The sequence below is a fragment of the Antechinus flavipes genome, chromosome 2, assembly GCF_016432865.1.
Source record: "Antechinus flavipes isolate AdamAnt ecotype Samford, QLD, Australia chromosome 2, AdamAnt_v2, whole genome shotgun sequence".
In the NCBI taxonomy this organism is placed as follows: Eukaryota; Metazoa; Chordata; class Mammalia; order Dasyuromorphia; family Dasyuridae; genus Antechinus; species Antechinus flavipes.
This window is the reverse complement of record NC_067399.1, coordinates 666,417,612-666,440,924: the sequence shown is the minus strand read 5'-3', so window position 1 is coordinate 666,440,924 and position 23,313 is coordinate 666,417,612. Positions and strand designations below refer to the sequence as shown.

Genomic DNA, 23,313 nt, shown 5'->3' with positions numbered 1-23,313 from the left:
GGTAATATTTGCGGAGGGTCACACAACAAGCGAGCTCTGAGACGAGATCTGAACTCGGGTGTTCTCAGCTCCAAGTGCCATGTTCTTTCCCACTCCATCCCATTTTGGAGGAAGATGGTGGTGACTTCGCCTCTTGTTACCTCCCTCAGGATCCTGCTTCAGCTAAGCTGGGCTGCCTGCATCACAGATGGAAGAATTTGATAGTTGGATGTTGATTTTGCCTTATTTTTTGGAATTCTGTCCTTGACTTGTATGGGGAGCAGTTGTTGACTAGTGGATGGAGTTAGAGATGACACAACTTATCTGTGTTCTTGCATGGACTATAGAAAAGCTTAACCTAGATGACCCTGAGAATACCTTCCAGCATCCCACGGGTTTCTCACTTACAATGTGAAAATAGAATCCTTTCGATTTTTAAGGATCTTACAGAGATCTATGAGCCTTTCTCTCTCCCTTCCCCTCCCCCAAATACTCTGCTGCCCCTCAGGTTAATTAGGCTTAATTTACTCAGTCATAAACAATTTTAAGTACTTACTGTGTATCAGGCACTGTGCTAAACACCAGGAACACAAATACAAATGAAAACAAAGCGTTCTTGCCCTCAAGGAGCTTACAATCTAATGAGGCAGCTGAAAAGCAGGGAGGCCGTGTGCCAGTGGAATGATGGGGTTAAGGTGAAGGTATCTGATTACTGGGGTGTGATTTTAAAAAGTCTAAAAATAAGGTATCTCACGGTAAATGGGGAGAAGATTGTGCTGAGGCCTTTTTAATAATAGAAGCCCTGGAGGTCATGACTCCATCCTCCAGTCAGAAGTTCCCGAGACAGATCCAGTCTTGCTGGACAATGAGATCCATCCATGATGAGTTTCTTGGAGAAGAAAAGCATGATGAGTTTCTTGGAGAAGAAAAGCATGATGGGGAGAGAAATCCCAAAGCATGTAGCTGATGGTAAATGAGGAGGCCGTTGATACTTGGGCCATAAACACGGGGTCTCTGCTTTATGGTTGAGGGCTAACCTTCAGACTTTCTTCCTTAGTACCACTGAACGCTTGCTCTCGGACCCAGAACTGAGTGCGTCAGAGAGTCCTTTGGCTGACAAGAAGGCCCCAGGCAGTGAACGGGCAGCCGAGAGGGCAGCAGCGGCCCAACAGAACTCGGAAAGGGTTCGCCTCACTCCACGATCGTCATATGTCAACATGCAGGTGGGTACCGGCACGGAGGCAAGAATCCACGCAGAGTCTCATGGAGCTTCTACCAATGCTGGGTCTTCTTTACTCCTGTTTGAGGTGACCGTAAGGGCAGGGCTGATAAAAGGTCCATCCCCGATGGGCGTAAGGAGCTGTGCTGAGGTTAACATGGAGCCTCCATCCTGGATGCTTTTCCAGTCTTTGGAAACTCACAAGATTGTCCTTCCCTTAAGAGTAGAACAGACCCCAAGTGGCAGAGAGCAGAGCCCATGTACACAAGCCTGACAAAGGAAGGCAGTTGGCCCTTCCCCACCCTGAGGCTTATAGCAAGTCTTCTTCGCTCAAACCAGCCAGGAAACAATGAGGCAATAAGTGACTTATGGGTGAGTCCTTTGTCTGCCAGTTCTGGGCTGGTAACCAAACAAAAAAACTTTTTATGAGTTAAGCAGACAGGAAACAGTCAGAATTACCTGTGTGTTCTCTGAATCCAGGAGTCAGATTCCTTGATTATATTTTTGCCTTTCCAGAAGCAGGCTCTCCAGCATAGTTTAAATGGTCTGGAAGTAGACAGAACTGATTAAGTATATTCAGGAAATGAGCCATCAATTGGCCAAGTACCTTTGAGTTAAACTGATATTTATATTATACTTATTTATATAAGTATTTTTTAAATTTCAAAATTTAGTAATTCAAAAAAGTATTTATTGAGCACTTCATGTGTGCTCCTAGGCACTCTTTGAGACAGAAACAAAAATCTCTGCCTGCATCAACTTTACCATCAGAACTCAGTTTAAAAAAAATGTCAAAGCTCAACAGAGAAGGAAGTCCTTAAATCTGATTCCTAAAAACTGAGTTCTAAATTGTTTACTTGACAGCAAAATTTGCCTTTAGAATTAAATGCCACTTTGCCTATTAGCAATGACATTTTGTCCGAGAGTCATAAGACCATCATCAACGTGTGTTTATTCATGGATAAATTAGTGCTCATGGCTTTTGTTGCATGCTTTGCTTTTGGTTGCTGGAAAAGACAAATTATAATTTGTAAATGTCAGAAAAGGTAAAGGGGTGTGTGTGTGTGTGTGTGTGTGTGTGTGTGTGTGTGTATGTGTGTGAGAGAGAGAGAGAGAGAGAGAGAGAGAGAGAGACAGAGAGAGAGAGAGAGAGAGAGAGAATTTGCCTACAGTTAACCTACAGTTAATAGAAGATAAATCCTTTTTAACTTCAATGTTAATCTTATGATCTAATCTAAGCCAACTCTGTGATATTTGTTATTTTTTTATTTCTTGGATTATAGTGAATCTTCAGTACCTTCTCTCTCTTCTTGGTTCTCTTTTTGACAAGAAATAATTCAGCAGTGTGTAGCAAGAAAATTTTCAAATGTTTCTTTTGGCCCCAGTTGATCATTACTTGATGAAAGATTTTCATGTGTAAGAGATACATTTACCTCATCAGTCCAGTAGCTATTTCCATCTCTTGCAGTCACGAAGAAGAAAGGTCACTATAATCATCAAAATCAAAGATCAATGGATGCCATTTCCTAGGAAGTCAATCATCAGATACATGGGAGATGGGAGCAACAGCAGTCATAGGATAGCCAAGAGAGAGGATGGAAATCAGGAAGGCCCAAGTTTAAGCCCTGGCTCACACACATCCTGGCTCCGTGACCTAAGGCAGATTACGTTGCAGAGAAGGCACCAGCATGCATTGGTAGAGGGAATTTTCTTATTGATAATTCCCTGTACCACTGAAACCAGAGGTCTGAGGGGAAAAGGAGATAATTATCTAATTATGATCATCTAGACCCCTCCTACTCCATACATCATTTTGCATATGCCATCTTTGTCAATGACTGGGTAGGAAAAGGGAAATTTGGAGAAATCCTAAGTAAAATCTTTTCTCAATGTGGTATAATATACAGAAGGCTGGACTTAGACTCAGGAGGCACCTGAGCTTCATTCCTACATCTGACATATACTAATCTGTGAAAATGTGTGAGTCACTCAATGTCTAGGCTTTCTGAGCCTAATTTCTGAATCTTCCTCTATTTGTAGAATGGCAGCAATGGACTAGATAGCCTTTACCTCTACTATCTAATCACATGTAGGATGGGGATGTCAGTATCTATTCTGTATTTCTCAAAAGTAATCATGAGGGTCACATAATGGTGGTAAGGGGAAGGAACCAGCTTTTTTTTAGTGTTTACTATGGGCTAAGCCTTTTACAGCTACCTCAGTTGATTCTTACAATAATCTTGGGAGGCAAGTGCTCTTTCTCCACTGTCCCACCAAGCTGCATCAAATAAATAATGTAGTTTCAGCATTCTGCCATATAAATGTTAGACTAGAGTTATCATTTGGATTAGGCCTCTGGTTTTCCTGGTATAAGAAACTTCTGATTAGAAAATTCTTATACCAATGAAGGCTGGCTTTGAAATTTATACTTTTGGAAGGTTAACTAGGACATTTGAGAGTAAGAGTTATCGAGGGCCACACATCCAATATCTGAACCATGAGTTTTGAAGCTAAATTTCAAGTCATCATGAAATGCTACCTCATTGTTATTAAGATGGTTAAAAATTCGAGGAGTAAAATGAAATTTCAGGAGTTATTTTTAAACTTTTATATCATCATTATCATTGCTAACATTTGTCTAGTGTTTTAAGATTTGTTAAGAACTTCACAATATTTTCTCATTTGGTTCTGTCAGCAGCTCCATAGGAATGCTATAAATCAGGGATCCTCAAACTTTTTAAAGAGGGGGCCAGTTCACTGTCCCTCAGACTGTTGGAGGGCCGGACTATAGTAAAAACAAAAACTTTGTTTTGTGGGCCTTTAAATAAAGAAACTTCATAGCCCTGGGGGAGGGGGATAAATGTCCTCAGTTGCCGCATCTGGCCTGTGCACCGTAGTTTGAGGATCCCTAAAAATGATTCTCTTTTATTAAATAACCTTATTTCTTAGGATCACATCTTGGGTTGCATCTTGAATTCCTTTACTCTTCAGAACATAATATTCCATTAGTCTTGAGTTACTCACATTTCTTTTCCTTTATATTTTAAAATCTTTTTTTTCTTGATGATAGTTTACAGAATTCATTGTCATTGGAAATGATTAACTTTTACCTTTACTACCTTGGAATTTGCAGCATAGGACTTTTGTTTGGGAGGCAATCCATGCGCTATTTCAGTTTATGTTTGTAGAAGTGCTGAACTATTTTACTGTATTATTGTTTGCATTGTGGTGTTCAGGAGTTTTTGCCTTATGCTCTGAGAAAACCACGATCCTCAAATTTTCCTTATATCCTGTCTTAATGAACATAATATTTTTCATGTTTAAAGATCATGTGTTCTTTTAATGTTATTGTTTGGTTGCTATTATTCAGCTAGTTTTTTTTTTCACTCCTTTATATTTATATTTATTTCCTCTAGTGTTTTTTTTTTTTTGTTTTTTGTTTTTTTTTTTTTTTGGTAAGGTTTGTCATTGTGGATTTGAGTTTTTCTATTCTCCCAACTATTTCTACTGTACAAGTCGCCAATTCCATGATCACCATTTTTATTTCTCTCTTGAACTCTTGGGAATTGCTGTCCCATGTTCTCTTAGGAATCCATAGAATCTTCTGCCTTATCAAATGTTGATTCAGTTTCTTTTGTCTTGGCCATATTTATTCAGTAATGTTTGAACTTGTTGATCCAGAGATCAGCTTTGCTTCTGTTTTAATATTTTTCCTATTGATTTATGCATCAATGCTCAAGGTTTTTGACTGATTTTTTCCCTCTTGAGATTTTTGATAATGTAAATAGATTTTCCTTATATTCTTTTATTGTTCACTTTCTGACCCCTTCCTCTTTGATGTCAGGTTCCTCAGCATTTGACATAAAAGTTACCTCAGCGTTACATTTGCTGGAGAATTAACTTTTAACTAGCAGCAGTCCTGTCACCTGAGGGGACAGACTCTTTTTCTTCAGGTCTTAGATATCCCCCACATATGCTGGTACATTTTCCCAGTTACCTCTGCTCTTTATTTCTCTGGTTGAGGGCTGCTGCAATATATCATGATGCCATCTTAGGCCAAGTTTGTTCACTTTTCTGTGTCTTACCTACTTTGTGTGAGTGGGCAGAGAAGTCAAAGAAAGATGGAGCAAAGTCAGAGACAGGCTGTGCCAGCAGAGACTCTGGAAGCAAGAAGGATATTCCTCTATGAGTCTTTTTGTGCCATCCTGCCCAAGAGTAGGGGCTGGAGGAAAAGGAGGAAAATGAGTGTACCTGTTAGCAGGAGATAGTCTTATCTGCTGTTATTTTATCAGATTGTTATTTCATTCTATTTCTTGATGGAGAGCCAGCTGCATTTATCTGTGGCCCAGAATTTTTATTCTGGGAAGTTTTAAGAGTTTGTGAAGATCAGAGGAAATGGTCGGTCCTCTGTCTGTAGCATATTGCTTTTCAACATATAAATGCCGTTCTTCTTCCCTCATTCCCATGAATATATGTGATTGAGATCCTCAAACTCCATTTTAGTCAATAGTGACAACTTTAGGGCAGTAATGCTCTTTGACTGAAATCATTGGGACTACAGAGCCTCCAAGTGTGGCTTAGGAGAACCCGTTTGCATCCAGAAAGATTATGAACAGTGAATCTGTTTCTGCATCTTCAAAGTGAGAAAGTTGGACTAGGTAATCAGATAGGTTAATGTCTTTGTGAAGCACTCAATTAACCTTAAAAGTGCTGCCTCCGGTCCATCAATTATCTCTCCAAAGTCCCTTTGATTTCTAGCATTTTGTGTTTCACAAGAGTTTATATAGTTATAAATATGGACCCTACAAGGATATTTGAGATTATTGAGTCCAAGACCCCTCTTTCACAGATAAAGAACTGAGGCCCAGAAAAGGCAAATGACACAGATAGTAGCAGCCTCCAGGTGCCTTTTTTCCTACTACTGGGATAGCGACTTGAGAGACAATCATGCTTGGACCAAGTCATTCTTTTAGTCAATATTTACCGAGCACCCTGTTTGAAGGCATTCTGCAAGCACTGGGCAGCAAATAGAACTTGAGTTCTGATTGTTTAATATCCTCTAATGTCATTGCAAGTTGAAGTCGAGCAATATTGCAGTTTGATTTAATAATCTCACTTGAAGCAATCGAAAAACCATTAGCGGTCCTAGAGAATAGATAATGAATCAAATCTATCTCCCCTCAGCAAAGAGTGTGTGTGTGTGTGAAGGTTAGGAGGACAAAATATAAGCCTTCTCAGACATGATGGTAGCAATTGGTGCTTCTGTCTAACTTTCTTACAAGAAAGCTTCTTAGTTTTCTTCCAAAAAAGGGCTTAACTTAGGGGAGAAGAGGAGAGAATTTTCCAGGTGTAACTATAGAATGAGACACAATCCACAGAAATCAAACTTCTTTTAAAAACCAGTCCACTGGTGTCTTGACAGCAAGTTCTTTCTTTGCAATAGAATTCCCTAATCCTTGACATCAGATCCATGGGCTTGCCAAGTCAGACTTAGAAATGAGAGCTCCTTTTTGAACAACTGATTTCTGGGAAAGAGTGCAGGAATTTGGGGTTTAATCTTACTATTTCAGGAATGTGGTTTCCCAAGCCAGATTTTTGTGACCTATTAATTTGAATCACTGATATTTAGAGTATGCTTTCCCTCGTGCGTTAAATGTTAATCATAATTAGATTTTTTTAATGAGATACTTTGAATGATCCAATAGAATATAAGCTCTTGGGGAGGAGGACTGTTTTGTTTTCCTCTCTAGTTCCTAGTATGGTGGTAGACACATAGTAGGTACTTAATAGTTGCTTGTTGATTGATTGGTTTCCCATTTAGATGCCCCAGACTTTCATTGGATTGCTAGCATGTTATTGTACTGAGATTATCATTTATCCTCAGGATTTCATGATGTGTATTTAAAACCTTCGCTTTTAGAGTGTGAGTGTTGCTGTGATCCACGGCGAAAAGAGAAATAAAGAACGTTTTGTTTGTTTAATTTTTCAGGCATTTGACTATGAACAGAAGAAGTTGCTAGCAACCAAAGGTATGTAGTCCATTAGTCTCCTACAAAATGCCTCTATTTCTCAGTAGACCCATAAACATATTTTCTAGTGCTTGTGTTTGACTCACTTTGCCCTTAATGAAAAAGGTTTGTCTGTATTAAAAAAAAAAAAAAAAAAAAAGGGAAAAACAAAACAAAGCAAAACACTGGCCTAAATTGTATGTTTCTGTATTGGCCCTCAAGAAGGATTAAGTTAAATGGACAGAGGCAAGGATATTGAATCCTAAAGTCAGAGGTACTGAATTTGAATCCTTGCTCTTTGACTTGCCATCCATGTGACTGTGGCCTGTTATTCTGTGCTGATTTGTGATATATAAAGACCACTAGATGGCTGAGTAGATAGAGTTCTGGGTTCAGATTTGGCCTCAGATACTTAAGTTGTATTATTCTTGGAAAGTAACTCAGTTTCTTGCACTGTAAAATGGGAATGATAATAATAACACCTACTTCCCATGTTATTGTGAGGATTAAATGAGATAATATTTATAAAGGTCTTTGCAAACTTTGAAATGCTTTATCAATGCTATTATTTTAAATTATATTACTGTATTATATTATTATTGAGTGTTCTAAGTGCCATTATATTAAATTATATTATTAAGTACTTGATAAATGCTATAATATTAATTTATATTAAGTATTCTATAAGTGCTATTATATTAAGTTATGTTATTATTAAGTTATATTATTATATAATGTTATTGTAATAAATTATTCTATATTCTATAAGTGCTATTATATTAAGTAATTATGTTATTAAGTACTCTATAAATGCTATTATATTGAGTTGAATTATTATATTAAGTGCTGTTATATTACATTATACATTATTAAATGATCTATAAATGCTATGTTATTATATTATTTTATTATTAAGTGCTCTATAATTGCTAGTCATTATTCTTATTGTTAAAGATCATGCTCTTGGTTGTATAAAATCTTGTTTGAGGGGATAACTCACAAGAATCTGGTTGATTGTTCCTGTGTCTCCTCACAAAAGCAATGCTGAAAAAGCCAGTGGTGACGGAAGTGAGGACCCCGACCAACACGTGGAGTGGCCTGGGATTTTCCAAATCCATGCCGGCCGAGACCATCAAGGAGCTGAGGAGGGCCAATCACGTCTCCTATAAGCCCACCATGAGGACCACCTATGAGGTAAGCTCCCTCCTGGCGCTTCCTTGTTGTCACCTCTGTGATTGGCACCTGGAGCCCCTAGACTTCCATTCAGTGGTACGAAGGGGTGGCTGAGCAGGGGAGAGAATTGGCTCAGATTCTGTTCTCTGTTAACTAGATTGTCATAAAATAACAATTTTAGGGACCCATCTCCGGCTTTCAAAGCTAGGGACCGTGTGTGTGTGTGTGTTCACACATAGTAAATCAAACCACAGAATGGAGGATAGACAAAGGATGACCGTCCCATCCTCTACAGTGGTTAGCCAAGACTTCGTTCTGGGGGGGCTGCCTTCTGACAGAAGGGGAAATGATGCAAATAGATGAGGAAAACCCGCTTTTCAAAGAGCAAACAACCAACAGTCCCGAGCATTCGGACCTGCCAAAGCTCAGCAGGAAATATCTCCGAGAAGAGCCCTCCACTATTTTATGGGTCCCAGATGTTGGCTCGGCCGTGTGTATTGATGTGGAGGGCCTGGCTTCCCGATGCACGGAGGTAGGAGCCAAACCCCATTGGGCTCCGTAGCACTGACAGGCAAGGACCTGCCAGTTTGGAGATAGCCAGCTTTTGACTGTTGACTTCTATGAGAAAATACAAGGAAGTCATCCAGGCCCATATTTTAGAGGGGAAAAAATCAGCAGTTTCTCCATTGAAAGACAATTGTGTAATGACTCCTCTGCTAACGAAGGCTTAGGATGGGCTTTTTTCTTCTTTAATGGACCTATTTGTTCCCGTAAAACTCGAGGAAATGTGTTCTTTTTCAGCGTTCCTTTTGAATTCCAGAAACTTTCAGTGGAAGAAAAAGGAAGCTATTTTTAAGGACCTGGAAAGAAAGCTCTGGTGCATTTTGTTCTCGGGGTTAGATTACACTAGTGATGCAAGGGACTTATGGGAATATCATTGGAGTTACTTTCAGAATTTTTAAACTCTGAAATAAACACTTAATTTAGTTTTCTTATGGCGTTAACTTCCTGAGAGGAGCCTTAAAAATCTAGTCCTGTTTCCTCATTTGACAGATGAGAAACTGAGGCCCAGAGAAGTGATTTATCCATGATCATATAGTGGCAGAGCTGAGATTTGTTACAAAAAGAAAAAGTTCTAACCTCTCCCCAACCCTGACCCCCACCTCGGCACTCTACAATGCATAGAGTAGCATCCAGGATGACTCCAGTCCCACTTTGTTCCACTGTTAGCCATGACCAGTCTGTATAATTTTGTAGGGATGGATAGTCAGAGAAAAGGAAACATCCTCAAACCCCAGGGTCCCCCAAGCCCACAAACTCTCAGCTTAATGTGCAGCAGCAGCCCCCAGACTTAATAACTCATGGCCATAATAAAAAGAAGGAAGCTTGGGAAGTGAGTTTCTGGGCATTCTTAATGTCAGTTCTTTGGGGAAGACAGTTTCCTCATTGCAGACCTGCCACAGCTGTCCTGGAACAGCTGCTTTTAAACAACTGCTCACATCTGGCTTTTCAGTGATCCTGAAGGGGAACGAGAGAAGCTCAAAGTCTTGGAGTCTAACCTCCATGGCCTGCACAAGGGAGCCAGTCGGCTTTGCTGAGGGGAGCTCACACTAGGAGGCAGGGGATCTAGGGGCCATTATTTTCTCTATTTTACAGATGAAAAGTTAATTCACTTATCTAGGATCACCAGGAAGTATCTGAATCCAGACCTTTGTGAGACAAAATCTAGTGCTCTATCCACTACACTTTCCTAATTCCCTGCATGAACAAAACATGGACGTCAAGGTTCAATCCCGGGTGCTCTTCAATTGTCCTTATGACTTTACACTGGCCTCTAGGAGAACCTCTCATCAATCTACATCTGAAACCCTTGTATCTCTTCAGATAGTTTAGCATCAAATTGCCTGCTGGACATCATTACCTGTGCATCCCATCCTCCCCTTTTCTACCCAGTCTCTCTCTGGATTTCCAATTTGGGTCCATGACTCCAACATTTTTCTATCAGATTAGGGGCAGAGGATCACAGGACCGCAGCTGGGAGGGGTCTCAGTCCAACCATTTCATTTACAGATGAGCAAACTGAGGCCTGCAGAGATGGAGTGGTTGCCCAGGTAGTAAATTGGCAGAGTAGGAATTTGAACTCAGGTCCTCTGATCCCAAATGTTGGGCTTTTTCTGCTATCCCACAATTCCTCCTCAAATGGAAATAGACTCCAAACACTCTCCTATTGTCATTTACTCACTTCTTTGGTCTCATGGCCATTGCTAAGATGGTTTTCCTGAAACAATGGTGCATTTCCTTCCCTGCTGGATATCTTCATTACTTCTTCCTTGGGGAGTAGGGAGCAATGGGACCCCTTCACAGTCCTGCTCTAGATCCCCTGCTCTACCTTGCCTCCCTCAAAGCTCTCATCTGCCCCTAGAGCTTTAAGTATTCTTTTAGATGGAGGATTTTCTTTAGACTCAACATCCTTCTTCAATGTCTGTCTCACTTCTCTAACCTACAGAAGGAAATTTTCACTTGAATGTGATATTATTATTTTTTCCTCCCCCTTTAAAAATCCATATTATATTATTTTCTTCTGCTTTTAGGAACAAAAATTTGGGTCCATTTCTTCCCTTTGATACATGTTGGCTCTGTGAGCAGAGAGGCAAGGCAGAACCTCCTAATGTTCTGGAATCACTAACAAGTGATTAGAAAATACAGGGAAAAAAAGAGAAACCCAATTCACAGACCAAAGCTAAAGCCAGAGTAAAGCTGAAACTTTACTCTCTGAACCTCTAGGTTGGAGAGAGAGCCTCCATGCAAAGGGAAGATCCCATGGCACTAATAACTGTCAGCTATGGGATGCAGATCTTTCCCCAATATTTACCCCAAAGTATAGCTTTAATCTTTAGAGATTGTCAGAGTTAATGTCATCAAGTGGGAAGCTATAAGATGAAGGGCCATTGGCTTTGAGGTTTGAAGATTTAAGTTCAAATGCCAGCCCTGCCACTTAGTAGTTATATAATCTTGAAATTCACTTTTCAACCTCAGTTTTCTCAACTGTAAAATGAAGGGATAGGACTGGATTTTTTTTTTTTTTTGGTGGCACTTTTTTTAACATTTTATTTTTTCTAATGACATATAAAAAAGCCTTTTAGCATTTGTTTTAACTTTTTTTAAGTTCCAAATTCTCTCTCTTCCTTCCTCTTTTTCCTCCTTCCTAAGACAGCAAGCAATTTGAGATAGGTTATACATGTACAGTCATGCAAAACATATTTCCATATCAGTCATGTTGGGACCAGAAAAAAAAAAAACCTCACAAAAAAAAGCATGGTTTAATCTGCAATTAGACTCTTCTCAGTTCTTTGCTGAGAACAGCTAAGTCATTCACAATTGAGCATGGTACCATATTGTTACTGTGTACAATGTTCTATTAGTTCTGCTCACTTCACTTTGCATCAGTTCATATAAGTCTTCCCAGGTTTTTCTGGTACCATCTTCCTTCTGAAACCATTTCTTATAATACAATCGTACCCTTTACAATCATATATCACAATTTCTTCAGCCATTTCCCAATTGATGGATAATCCCCCTCAATTTCTGATTTTTTATTTACCATCACAAAAGCTCTGTTATAAATATTTCTGAACAAATAAGTCCTTTTTCTTTTTCTTTGATCTCTTTGGATATAGATTTAATAGTGTCATTGCTGGCTCAGAGATTATGCATTTTATAGCCCTTTGGATATAGCTCCCAATTGCTCTCTAGGATGCTTGGATCAGCTCACAACCTCACCATCCATGCCTTAGGACAGAACTAGATTTTTAAGATTTTTCAGGAAGTTAATTCCATAATAAAAGTTAGCTTATTTTCTTGGGGTTGCAGTTTTCTCTTCCTCTCCATCCCCCTTTCCCTCAACCCACAAATCAATTTACTCCTTATTGTCTTTCTTTGGACTCTTTTTTTAATCGCAGGGATCATCAATGTCTCTCTCACGGTCCAACAGTCGTGAACACCTGGGAAGTGGAAGTGAATCTGATAACTGGAGAGATCGGAATGGAATTGGCCCGACTCCTCACAGCGAATTTACGACTTCTCTTGGGAGCCCCAAACGCAAGCAAAACAAATCAAGTAAGTTTCAGCTTTCCTCTGGCTTTCCTCTTTGGTCTGTGAATTGGGTTTCTCTTTTTTTTTTCCTGTATTTTCTAATCACTTGTTAGATTTGTTGATTTCTTCCTTGTGTGCTTTCATCACTGTCTTTATTTACTTGATATTTTTACTTTATTCTCGGATTGCTTTTCTGAAAAATTTGGACATTCTTGGAGTTGCTCCATTCTTGTTTCAGGAACCTTTGAGAAATTATTGTAATATCTTTACTTTCTTCATTATATTTTAACTAAGTTTTATTGTGAAGTCTTTATTCACCGAGAACATGGTTTTCCTCTGAGATACTTGAGTAAGTTTTCTGCTCTCAGAGTTTTCTATGGGGTTTCTACTTCCTTGCTTCTTTTCTAAGGGCTTCTGGACTTTCTCTTTTCCCCTTTAGCTGCATTTTCTTTTATATGTTGTCTCCTCCAATTAAAGAGTGAGCTTCTTGAAAACAGAGACTATTGATTTTTTTTCTTTTTGATGAGGCAATTGGAGTTAAGTGACTTGCCCACAGTCACACAGCTAGGAAGAGTTAAGTGTCTGAGGCTGGATTTGAAGGCAGGTCCTCCTGACTTCGGGGCTGGTGCTCTATTCATGTAACTGCCCCATTACTGTTGATTTTTAAAAACTCTTTGTTTCCTCATCGCTTAGCACGGTGCTTGGCACACTGTAGACACTTAGCTGAGTTTTCATTCATTCATTTACAGCAAAGCTTTTCTTTTTTGAAGCCCCAGTGGAGCCTCCCCTCAGTTCTTGCTGCCTATTCATTTTCTCTCTCACACACTCAGGGCTGAATACTTCGAGGGCCGAAGATAACCTGTTGAGATGCTGCTACAGAGAGACTTGTTTCCTTGGCCTCTTTTTGAGCAATCCAAGTAGTGTAGGTTCCCTCCTCTCTGAAACTGGCTTTCTTAATCCCTCCTTGACTTCCCAGGGCTCTCCCCTCGCATGGCCTGGATCCCCTCACACCTGGACTCCTGCCATAGCTTCTAGGAAGGAAATCTTGCATGATTTCCCTAACACTCAGGTTGGACGTCTCAGCCCAGTACTCATAAAGCTCCAGTGTCTCCCTGTTACCTGTAGGGCTGAAAATAATGCCTCTGAAGCCCTTTGCAGCCTTGCCCCTTCCTGCTTTTCCATCCTTCTTCCCCATTTCTGCGGTTCAGGGACCCCACTTTTTGGGCACTCCTTTCGGTTCATATTTCCTCTGCCAATCTCTTCCCTTCTCGAGGCCTCCGCTTTCTCCAGTGAAGTCCAAAGAAGGAACAAAAAAAGGCCACGTATTTATCCAAGCAAGCACAGCCATGCTCTTTGTGGCAGCAGAGACTTGGAAACTGAGTCAGTGTTCATTGTTGGGAAGAGCTGTGGTACTGAATGGAACGTAGGTTATTGCCAGGAAGACATGGGAAGGGTCAGTCGTTTGGGTCTCATGTAGAGAAGATGTGTCTGGTAGCCAGCCCTTCAAGCACTTCTGGGCTGGGGATCCACAGAACGGGTTGTGAGGGAAAAGGAACAAAGAGAGCCAGGAGCCGAAAGTGAACTCGGATTATTCTGGGATGGCAAAGAGATGGGCTTGCTAGGAGGAGAGGGGTTGTCCACTCATCATATTCTCAGTCTGATGATAGAGAAGAAACCCTGAGAATGACTGAGTCTGCACGCAGATGGTGGATAAGCCCAGCTTTTCCCACTTTCAACCCAGCATGCTTTGCATTGTCTCGGGCTGCCTCTTGGAACTGATCCAGTAGTAAATAATCAGCCTTTCTAGAGTATTTTATGATCTGGAAAATACTTTACTCAGATTACCCCCCTCAATTTTCATAACAATCCTGCAAGATAGATGCTGCTATTATTCCCACCTGATCTTTGAGGAAACTGAGACTGGCAGTGGTGAAATGATCTGTCCAGAATCACAAAGATTGTAAGTGTCTGAAGCAGAACTGAAACTCGGATTGTCTTTCCTGCAGGTTGAGTACTCCATCCGTTGCGTCATCAGAATGTAAAAGGCAGGAACTGCCTTTCTTTCCCCTTTGGTTTGTGCTCCGTCTCTTAGCACAGTGCCTAGAACATAATACGAGCTTTTAAAACATCCTTCTTCACTTGACTTCTCACTGCCTCTCAAGGGGAGATTGAATTGATGCTGGGTTGATAGTTGGTAGAGAGACATGAATATGAGGTTGAACCATCTGGTTCCAATAAAGGATGTACATTACATTTCTATGGCCGTCATTATACAGGCTAAATGATGTAGTATTGGGCACATATATACAGATATGTGTATGTATTTTAAATAAATCAAATATTTGGAAATTAGGGTTCATTCAAGGACAAGCAAGTGAAAAATAGCTTTTTTCTGAAGAAAACAGAGATCTCAAAGTCCACGAAAGAACATTGTATGACTGTTCTGGGGGATTTCTCTGTGTTTTTCTGCCAAAGACTGGACAAGAGGGAAAGCAAAAGGGAGTTAAGTTAGCTAATGGAAAAACATTCTGTTTAAGGAGTTGTGACTTCCTCTCCCCATCCCTTTTAAGGATTCTGCCATTTGGGTGCTGGCATTCAACAGCGAGCTTAAAATGTCATTCGTCGTGGCCCACCCTGAACAGTCTGCATCATGATGAGACAGTATAGACCTAGCTCTTGCTTTGTAAACCACCCTATAGGAATGTAAGCTTTTTATACTGTTAACATTAATGACGGGGCCTTGTTAGAGTCCAGAAGCACTTCAGCTTTGTGTGTCACGGCCTCCTTGGGGAGAAAGACCCTGAATGAGAATCTTCTTATGAAAAAATGGAAAGAAATGCTTAACTCGAGGTGACTGAATATGCAAATGTATTTTTTCCTTCCCATCCAATTTCACAGATCTCCTGAAATCTCCCACAGGCCCTAGTCCCCTTGGGAGGGCCATGAACTCCTCCCTAAGGACCAGTGGGCAGATTGTTACACTAGGTCCTTCTGACACTTTACTCTCCATATGACAAGTAGCAGCCTTTCTGAGGCTTGTTTCCTCACTTATAGAATGGATTTGATGGAATTCTACCACCATTGAGTTACGGCAAGGAGGCTGCTCTGCTGCAAGCTTAAAGTCACAGAGAAATGGGAATTATTGTTAAACTAATTAATGGCCAGACACTGCATTGCTCCTAGTTCCAGGAGGGCTCGCAGTGATGACCTTCAAACTAGAGAATGCTGCGAGAGCTCAGCGGGCACTCGCTCCGGAGCACTAATTTCTGGTGAGGGTTTGGAGCTTCAGTGGGGAAGAACTGATCCCATCTGAGGGTCTTCAGAGAGCTTTCTCTGCCTTGTTCCTCATTAACCCTCCTTGGTTTTTATTATTATTATTATTATTATTGCTTTTTATTTACAAGATATATGCTTGGGTAATTTTTCAGCATTGACAATTGCAAAACCTTTTATTAACCCTCCTTGTTTTTTTTTATTATTATTATAGCTTTTTATTTACAAGATATATACTTGGGTAATTTTTCAGCATTGACAATTGCAAAACCTTTTATTAACCCTCCTTGTTAAAGTGCGGGCCCCGACCTGGCTCCCGGATTCTGAAGTGCAGGTGATGCTGAGGGTCTGGCTGTCTTCTCTGGCTGAATCCTGTCAGGTCCCTGGCGAGACGCCCACAAAGTCTTGTCGGCTCCTAATTAGGATGGAGAGTCTTACCAGTAACCAAGAATCTGACAAGCCGGTGTCTTTAACTCGACAAGCTGCTAACTTTTCCTGTTTTAAAAAATACCAGTGTACAAGTCCATTCTCCTCTTCTCAAGCAGCTCATTGGTAGCAATGGCTAGAGGATCATCGTGGGCTTAGCCTTAGAGCGTAACCTTGGAGATCGTCTCATCCGACCCATTCCTTTTACAGATGAGGAAAGCAGGAGCAGGGAAGGGAGACGAGTCACTTCCAATTCTGATTCTCCCCTTGCTCTTTTCGGTCACCTAACTGCACCCTTGGGACCTTAGCCCTAGGAGAGAGAGTTGGGAGAGCTCTGATGCCAGTCTCCAAGATGGGCGAGTCTGGGGATGGAACTCTGACAGTGTTCAAACACCCAAAGGGCTGTTGTCAATTAGTCTTCCTGACTCACCTTCAGTGAGCACCAGCACTGACAATCCCACCATCCCACTGCCTGAAGAGGCCGCCAGTGCCATCGCTTCTGATCCAAACCTCAAGAGGAGTTCTTGCTGAAGTATCCGCAACAAAAGGCTATTGAATTTTGGGTGGAAAATCTCAAATATGAAAGCCTTTGGGAGGTGTCCCATTCCACTTTTTGGTGACTCCTGGGGGACTGTTTTTGTCCTTGCTCTTAGCAAAAATCTGCCACTTCATCCAGTTCCTTTCCATCATTCTTATTTTGTTCTGAGGGGAAACCAAGTAAATATGACCACTCTTCTAGCTAATAAGACTTTCAGACACTTGAGGTCCACTCTCATGCCCCAGTTACATCTTCCCTTCTCTTGTGGAAAATTCTGTTCCTTTAACTTCCCCTTGAGGGCATTAACTCAGGGCGCTTCAACATCCTGGTCATCCTCGCCCAGGGATCACCAATTTTCAATGCCTTCCTTGAAATAAGGAATCCAGAACAGTTCTCAGATTGGATCTGGTCAGGGCACAGGGCAGTAGAATGATCAGCCTTTCAATTAGCAAGTAAATATTCAGTACCTACTCGTTTCTAGGCCCAGTGCTAAGTAAACACTTAGAAAGGCAATATCCACTTTATGCCCAGCAGTGTGCAAACCTCCCCAGCCGAGCACCGCAGGACTTTCTTGCTCTCTCACCGCAGCCATTTGGGGTTATCACATCATCCCATTAACTCAAATTGAACTCGAAGTCCAGTCAACCCCCTAGGATCCTCTCGTACAAATGGACAAAAGACCTGGCTAATAATTGCCTTGTTGAGGGAAGCTCAGCAATGCGCTAATGAAGATTCAAGGAGATGAGAGGATTCTTAAAATTAAAGCATGATTCAATGAATACAGTCATTTATTTGCCATAACAGGATGCTGTGATGGAAAGACTATTGAACTCAGAGGCAGGATATCCATGGGCTTGAAGCCCACCCTCTGATGCTACTGGCTGTGCGACCATCACCCCTCTGAAGCTTATTACTCAGCTGTAAAATGAGAGCATTGGACTAGATGACTACTGAATTTTCTTCCAGCTTCATTACGATAATCCTATGGGCCTTTAAAGATAGTTTGGATTCTGCTTCTAACACTAGCCATATGACCTCAGTTTCTTCATCTTTAATGGAGTAATTATGCCTCTAGCAGTGACCTAAGGGAGGCAGAATTTATTAAGCAGCCACTGTGTACCAGGTACCGTGCTAAGTATTTTACAAATATTACCTTATTTGAAACTAGCAAGGTGGTTGTGAGCTTCAATGAGATTACATATATTAAAGTCCTTTGCGAACATTGAAGCACTGGTAAAGGCTAGGTATCCATCATCATCATCATCATCATCATCATCATCATCATCATCATCATCATCATTGGTGCCATTGAAATTGAGGTTCTCTGTTTTTCATATTTGATGTTCAGAAGTGTTGGGCATCCAGCATCTCTTGTCATGCTGATCTGTGTCTTGCTCTTCCTCATATAAATCCAGTTCATTTGCATGCTCTGACATCATCACCCTGATGTCCTCAAGGATGAAGGACAAATGACAGGAACAACAATAGCAACAACAGGAACAGCAGTAACTGTTTTGGTAAATAAAAGCAGCAAGGTGGAGGGATGCAAAATTGATTGAAAGGGGGAAAGATAAATTATAGAGCGCATTGAATAATAAACATGCAGGATTAAGACTACTCCTCAGACACTTTGCTAGAAGAAGTAACAGGAATCTTCTCACAGACTTTTTCACAAGACTCCATCCTGCATGACAATGTCCAATACTGAGTGAGGGAAGAACTTAAATGAGATTATCTGTCTTTCCTAAAGCAACAGGTAGACAGGGTCTTAGCTATGATGACTTCAGAAGAAGGGGTAAGCACAAATTAAGTGATTGGTCCATTTGTTCCAAAGAGTCCACAAGAAAACTTATCTCAAAGCACAGTCCTTTCTTCTCAGTGTCTTGTGCCACGAGTGGCTCTGTTGCAGGTCAGGTGCTTGATTCACAAAGACAAGATGGCTGACTTCAAACATTTGATGGATTCTCAAATGGAAGAAGGATTAGACTTACTTTGCTTGCTCTTTTCTAAGACAACAGCACAGGAGAGTCTTAGGTTAGAACTTAAAAACAATGGGTGGAATTTTCAGAAAGGCTCATTTGAGCTCAAAGCCAGAGAAATCATTCTTAACATATCAAGACTTTCCAAGAATGGGCTCCTTTGCCCCAGGACAAGTGGACCTCGGATGAGCATTCATTGAGTACATTGTAATGGCGGCTCTCGTTCAGGCGTGGATTGGGCCAGAGGCCCCTGGCTTGCCAAAAGTCTCTTGTGTGTTTGATTCAGCAAGTATCTATTATGGATCAGCTACTAGACCAGATATTGAAAATATAAAAATAAAAATGAACCCCCCCTTCAGAGAGTTAATTCTTTGAGAGATTAATAATGTGTTCAAAGAATATGTCAGCACAAGCTATACACAGAGTGAATAAATTTCAGATTGGAGGAGAGACCAGAAATTGGGCGTATCAGTTAAAAAGTGACGTGAGCTGGATCTTAAAGTTGGATAGTCGTAAGGGTGAGCACGTTCCACGCATGAAGGGCTATTTGTACAAACATCTGGAGATGGGAGATCACAAGATCAGAGGACAGGAGCTGGAAGGACCTGAGAGATCATATCTCCAAGCTTCTTTTTGAGATGAGGAAATTGAGGTGCAGAGGAAGTAAGTCACTTATTCCCTGGTATATTTGTGTGGAACATCCAAAGCAGGATTTGAATTGATGACCATGAAACCATTATTCCAATACGTGCCATTTCCTTGTAGTGAAGAACAAGTAGACCCCACTGATTGGAATATAAAGTCTGAGAAGGAAAACACCAAGCCATGTTGGAAAGGTGCTGAAGCCAGACCATCGTGAGCCTTAAAGGTCAAACCAAAGAGCTTGTCTTTTAGTCTAAAAGTATTGGGGGGCTACTGGAGCTTCTTGAGCTAGAGAATGAAATGGTTAGATCTAAAGGAATATCTATTTGGCATCTTTGTGGAGGAGGCAACTGTCTGTTTATGAAGATTTGTCTTGTGAAGGGAATATGGTAGCTTCTGATTCTATGGAAATTCCCAAATCCCAAGCAAAACTAGATTGTGTTATTGGGGCCATTGTGTCTCTCAGAAGGAACCTGGGATTTGTGTCTTTTGGTTTTATCTCCAGGGATACCCCAACTTCCATTGTAACTCAGATTTTTTTTCTCCCAAGCCCATCTTTAAATTAAATTTAAATTAAAGAATTAATGTTTCTGAATGCCTGGTGAGAATATGATTAATTACTATAACTGCAGATGTTTTGTGGTTGAATTACTGGCTCCCAAGTGTAACCTTTTAAATGACAAGAGCTTCCTGAGAGCAATAACCAGCACGCCACTAATGAAAAGCCAGCTTACTGTGGGTCACGGTTTTCTCTATTCTAGTAGGCTGATACTCTTGTCAGCTGAACAATGGGGAGCAGAAATATGAGGATGATTAAAACTTTTAATTAAAGCATACTTTAAATGTCCAGATATTTAATTTTAATATCAAGTATCTCTCTCTTTTTCTTTCTTTCTCTTTTTCTTTCTTTCTCTCTCTCTCTCTTTCTCTCTCTCTCTCTCTCTTCCTCTCTCCTCCCTCCTTCTCTCTCTCCCCTCCCTCCCTCTCCCATCCTCTTCTTCCCCCTCTTAGCCGAACACTATCTCAGCAGCAGCAATTATATGGACTGCATTTCCTCGCTGATTGGAAGCAATGGCTGTAGCTTGAATAGCTCCCTCAAGGGATCTGACCTCCCCGAGCTCTTCAGCAAGCTTGGACTGGGTAAATACACCGATGTGTTCCAGCAGCAGGAGGTCAGTCTTTTTTGCTTTCTACTTGTTTGTAAAACATCTGAATATTTTGCATATGTTTATTTTTAATACATATCATCTCCTTCTATAGAATATAAGATGTCAAGGACAGGGACAGTTTCGGTTCTGTCTATATATTCCCCAAATCTGGTATACATAGGGGTCTAATCAATGCCTGTTGAGTGCAGTTCTCAAATGAGCTCCTTAGTTTGGGGTTCTTGGTCTTTCTTTGCTGTGGAAGCCCTTTATCAAACTGAAGAAGTCTATACCTTCTCAAAATGTTTTTAGTTAAATAAAATATATAGAGTTATAAAGGAAAACAAAAGCCAGGGAAAATAAATAAATTCATATCTATATCTATCTATCTATATTTATATAGATATGTATTATATATATTTACATTATATATATTTATATAAATATAGATAGATAGATATCTTATCCAACTCCATGGACCCCAGGTTAAGAATGTCTGGTCTAGAGGGATAAGGCAAAGGTCCAGATCCATCACCTTTCCTGGTTGGTGCTTGGGCTGTACCAGGTTTTCAGAAATTTCCTTTTTAATAGACTGCCTTCTGTGGTCACTCCCCAAGCACAAGTACATCATACAAGTTGTCTGGCAAGAGAGGTCCACCAAAGTCCTTTCCACCATTTTCTGTGCCCCACTGACTTTCTTCCTAGTGGGAAAAAGTACCTTCAGAATGACCAAAAATGCAAACTGAACAGAAAATTCCCTATACAAATGGGAACCAATCCCTATCTTCAAGGAGCTTATATTCTAAAAAAACAAAACAAAACAAAACAAAAACCAAAAAAAAAAAAGGAGCTTATATTCTATTAGGTGATCATTGATGTAAAACATATGAAATAAATTCGAAGTAGCTTGAGAAAGAATGAGTAAATGAATATGAATAACTGGAGATTAAAGAAGCTTCTTCCAGAGGTGATGAGCAAGAGCATTCTAAGCACAGGAGGTTGGCTGTACAAAGACATGGTGGTAGAAATTATCATACATGGGAAGCCTCAGGTAGTCCAGTTTGGCTGAGACATAGAGTGAATGAAAGAGCATGATATATACACATGTGCATATACATACATACGTACATATGTGTGTGAAAGAAATAGAGAGATGGAGGGAGAGAGACAGAAAGAGACAGACACACACACACACACACACACACACACACACACACACACACACTGGGAATAGTCATCTGGAGCCAATCATGAAGACCTTTACAAAGGCTTTCTTTATATTTTATCCTAAAGGCATTAGGGATCCCCCCAAACTCCTGTTTCAGTAGGAACACTGTCTGCTCCTCTGCATGATGGCGTTTCTACATCCTCTTGGACAAAATGGCACCGGCTTCATTCTGACTTCCATATTCCGTGAGCTTCATGAGCCGTGGCCATTTTCTGGTGAGGTCATCCCGTGGGTATTCGTTCCTCCTCCATGCTGCTGTGTAGGCAGACCTGGAAGGACCCTTCGGGGTGTGGGCAGAACATTTGTGGGACTTCTGCTCTTCTGTCCTCACCGATGGGGTCAAATATCAGTTCAGACATGGCCGATTTTATCATTTTGCTTCTGAGAGAATAGCTGACTGAGTCAGCAATTCCCAGCTGTGTGCTTCTCAGTGAGAAAGCCTAGATTTTTATAGCCCAGCTTCGTGCCACAAATTCAGTTCGTGGTTACATAGTTCAATAAATTATTAAATTTAATTTCCCAGTATTTTTTCCTTCCTTTGTTGGAGAAAGGAGACTTTATGGAGAGAGAACGTGTTACATTTCAGGGCGTCGGCTTGCTTTTTTCCTTCAGGAAATCTGTTAAAACTCGCCTCACCGATTTTCAAAGATGGCAATATTTTCATCAACACCTTTTAAAGATGAGCCCTTATAAGTGGTTTCTGAGATTCTTTCTAGATCTAAAAGTCCATTTTGTGATTCTAGAATTCTTATCTCCCTGGGCTGAGTATTTGGGGATTTCTTTTAGGAGAAATTCAGCTGAAGAAGGCACAATGATTTATAAAGCCCCTTGTTGTGTCAGAGTCAGAGTTTAAATGGCACTAAATGATCCTCTGGACATTTTTCCTTTTTTCCCTTAAGTTTTATTCCACCATTGGGGAAAGAACAGAATGAAGATTTCATTTAGAACTGCTTCGGGAAGAAATAACTAGTTTACAGGACTTGACTCTGGAGATGATAGACCCTGTAACAACCCAGAACAAGTTCTCTTTCTATCATTTGATTAATCAAGGCAAACCTGTTACCTGCACATTGATCCCCGATGACCTGAAGACATTCTAGAGTAGTGATATAATTCAGATAGAAACAGGGATCATCAAGCCTTTCTTAAGTGTCCCTGTGGCCTACAGATTGATTTAGAAAGCCAAATATGGTGATATATTATTTTTATTGATACATCAATACATTACAATCAGGATTCTGTTTTAATTTGGTTGGGCCAAACCTCAGAAGCAGTGTAGGCTATGAGTTTGACACTTCTACTCTGTGTGAGCTTGAAGTAATGTCTGAATAATCAAGGAAAGATACAATTAAGTAGTGGAATTGAATTTTGAGAACTTTTTGGTTTTGTATTTTAGCAAATTGAAAATTGGTCAGCTACTTATGGCATATAATGCTTGAGTTCAATACTTTGGACCTTTGGTTTTATTCTTCTATCAGTGAGGATCCAAACCCTCCCTATCTTTTTCATTTTAGGACATTTTCAAATATATTTTCTTACTGTAAGTTGTAGATCTGCCCTAATAATTAGCATTAACTCACTGATTGTATAATTTGTTAACAATTAACAAGA

At 40.4% G+C, this 23,313-nt stretch overlaps 1 protein-coding gene across 2 annotated transcripts in view; it reads left to right on the top strand.

Moving 5' to 3' along the window:
* Nucleotides 1-23,313, top strand: part of BICC1 (BicC family RNA binding protein 1) — a 262,599-nt gene that overhangs the window by 224,866 nt on the left and 14,420 nt on the right. For both annotated transcript variants that reach the window (XM_051982628.1, XM_051982629.1), the window contains exons 15-19: nt 1,037-1,202; nt 7,188-7,227; nt 8,246-8,400; nt 12,339-12,495; nt 20,341-20,501. In XM_051982628.1, the coding sequence (XP_051838588.1) occupies nt 1,037-1,202; nt 7,188-7,227; nt 8,246-8,400; nt 12,339-12,495; nt 20,341-20,501 (679 nt within the window). The remainder of the gene's footprint in view (nt 1-1,036; nt 1,203-7,187; nt 7,228-8,245; nt 8,401-12,338; nt 12,496-20,340; nt 20,502-23,313) is intronic.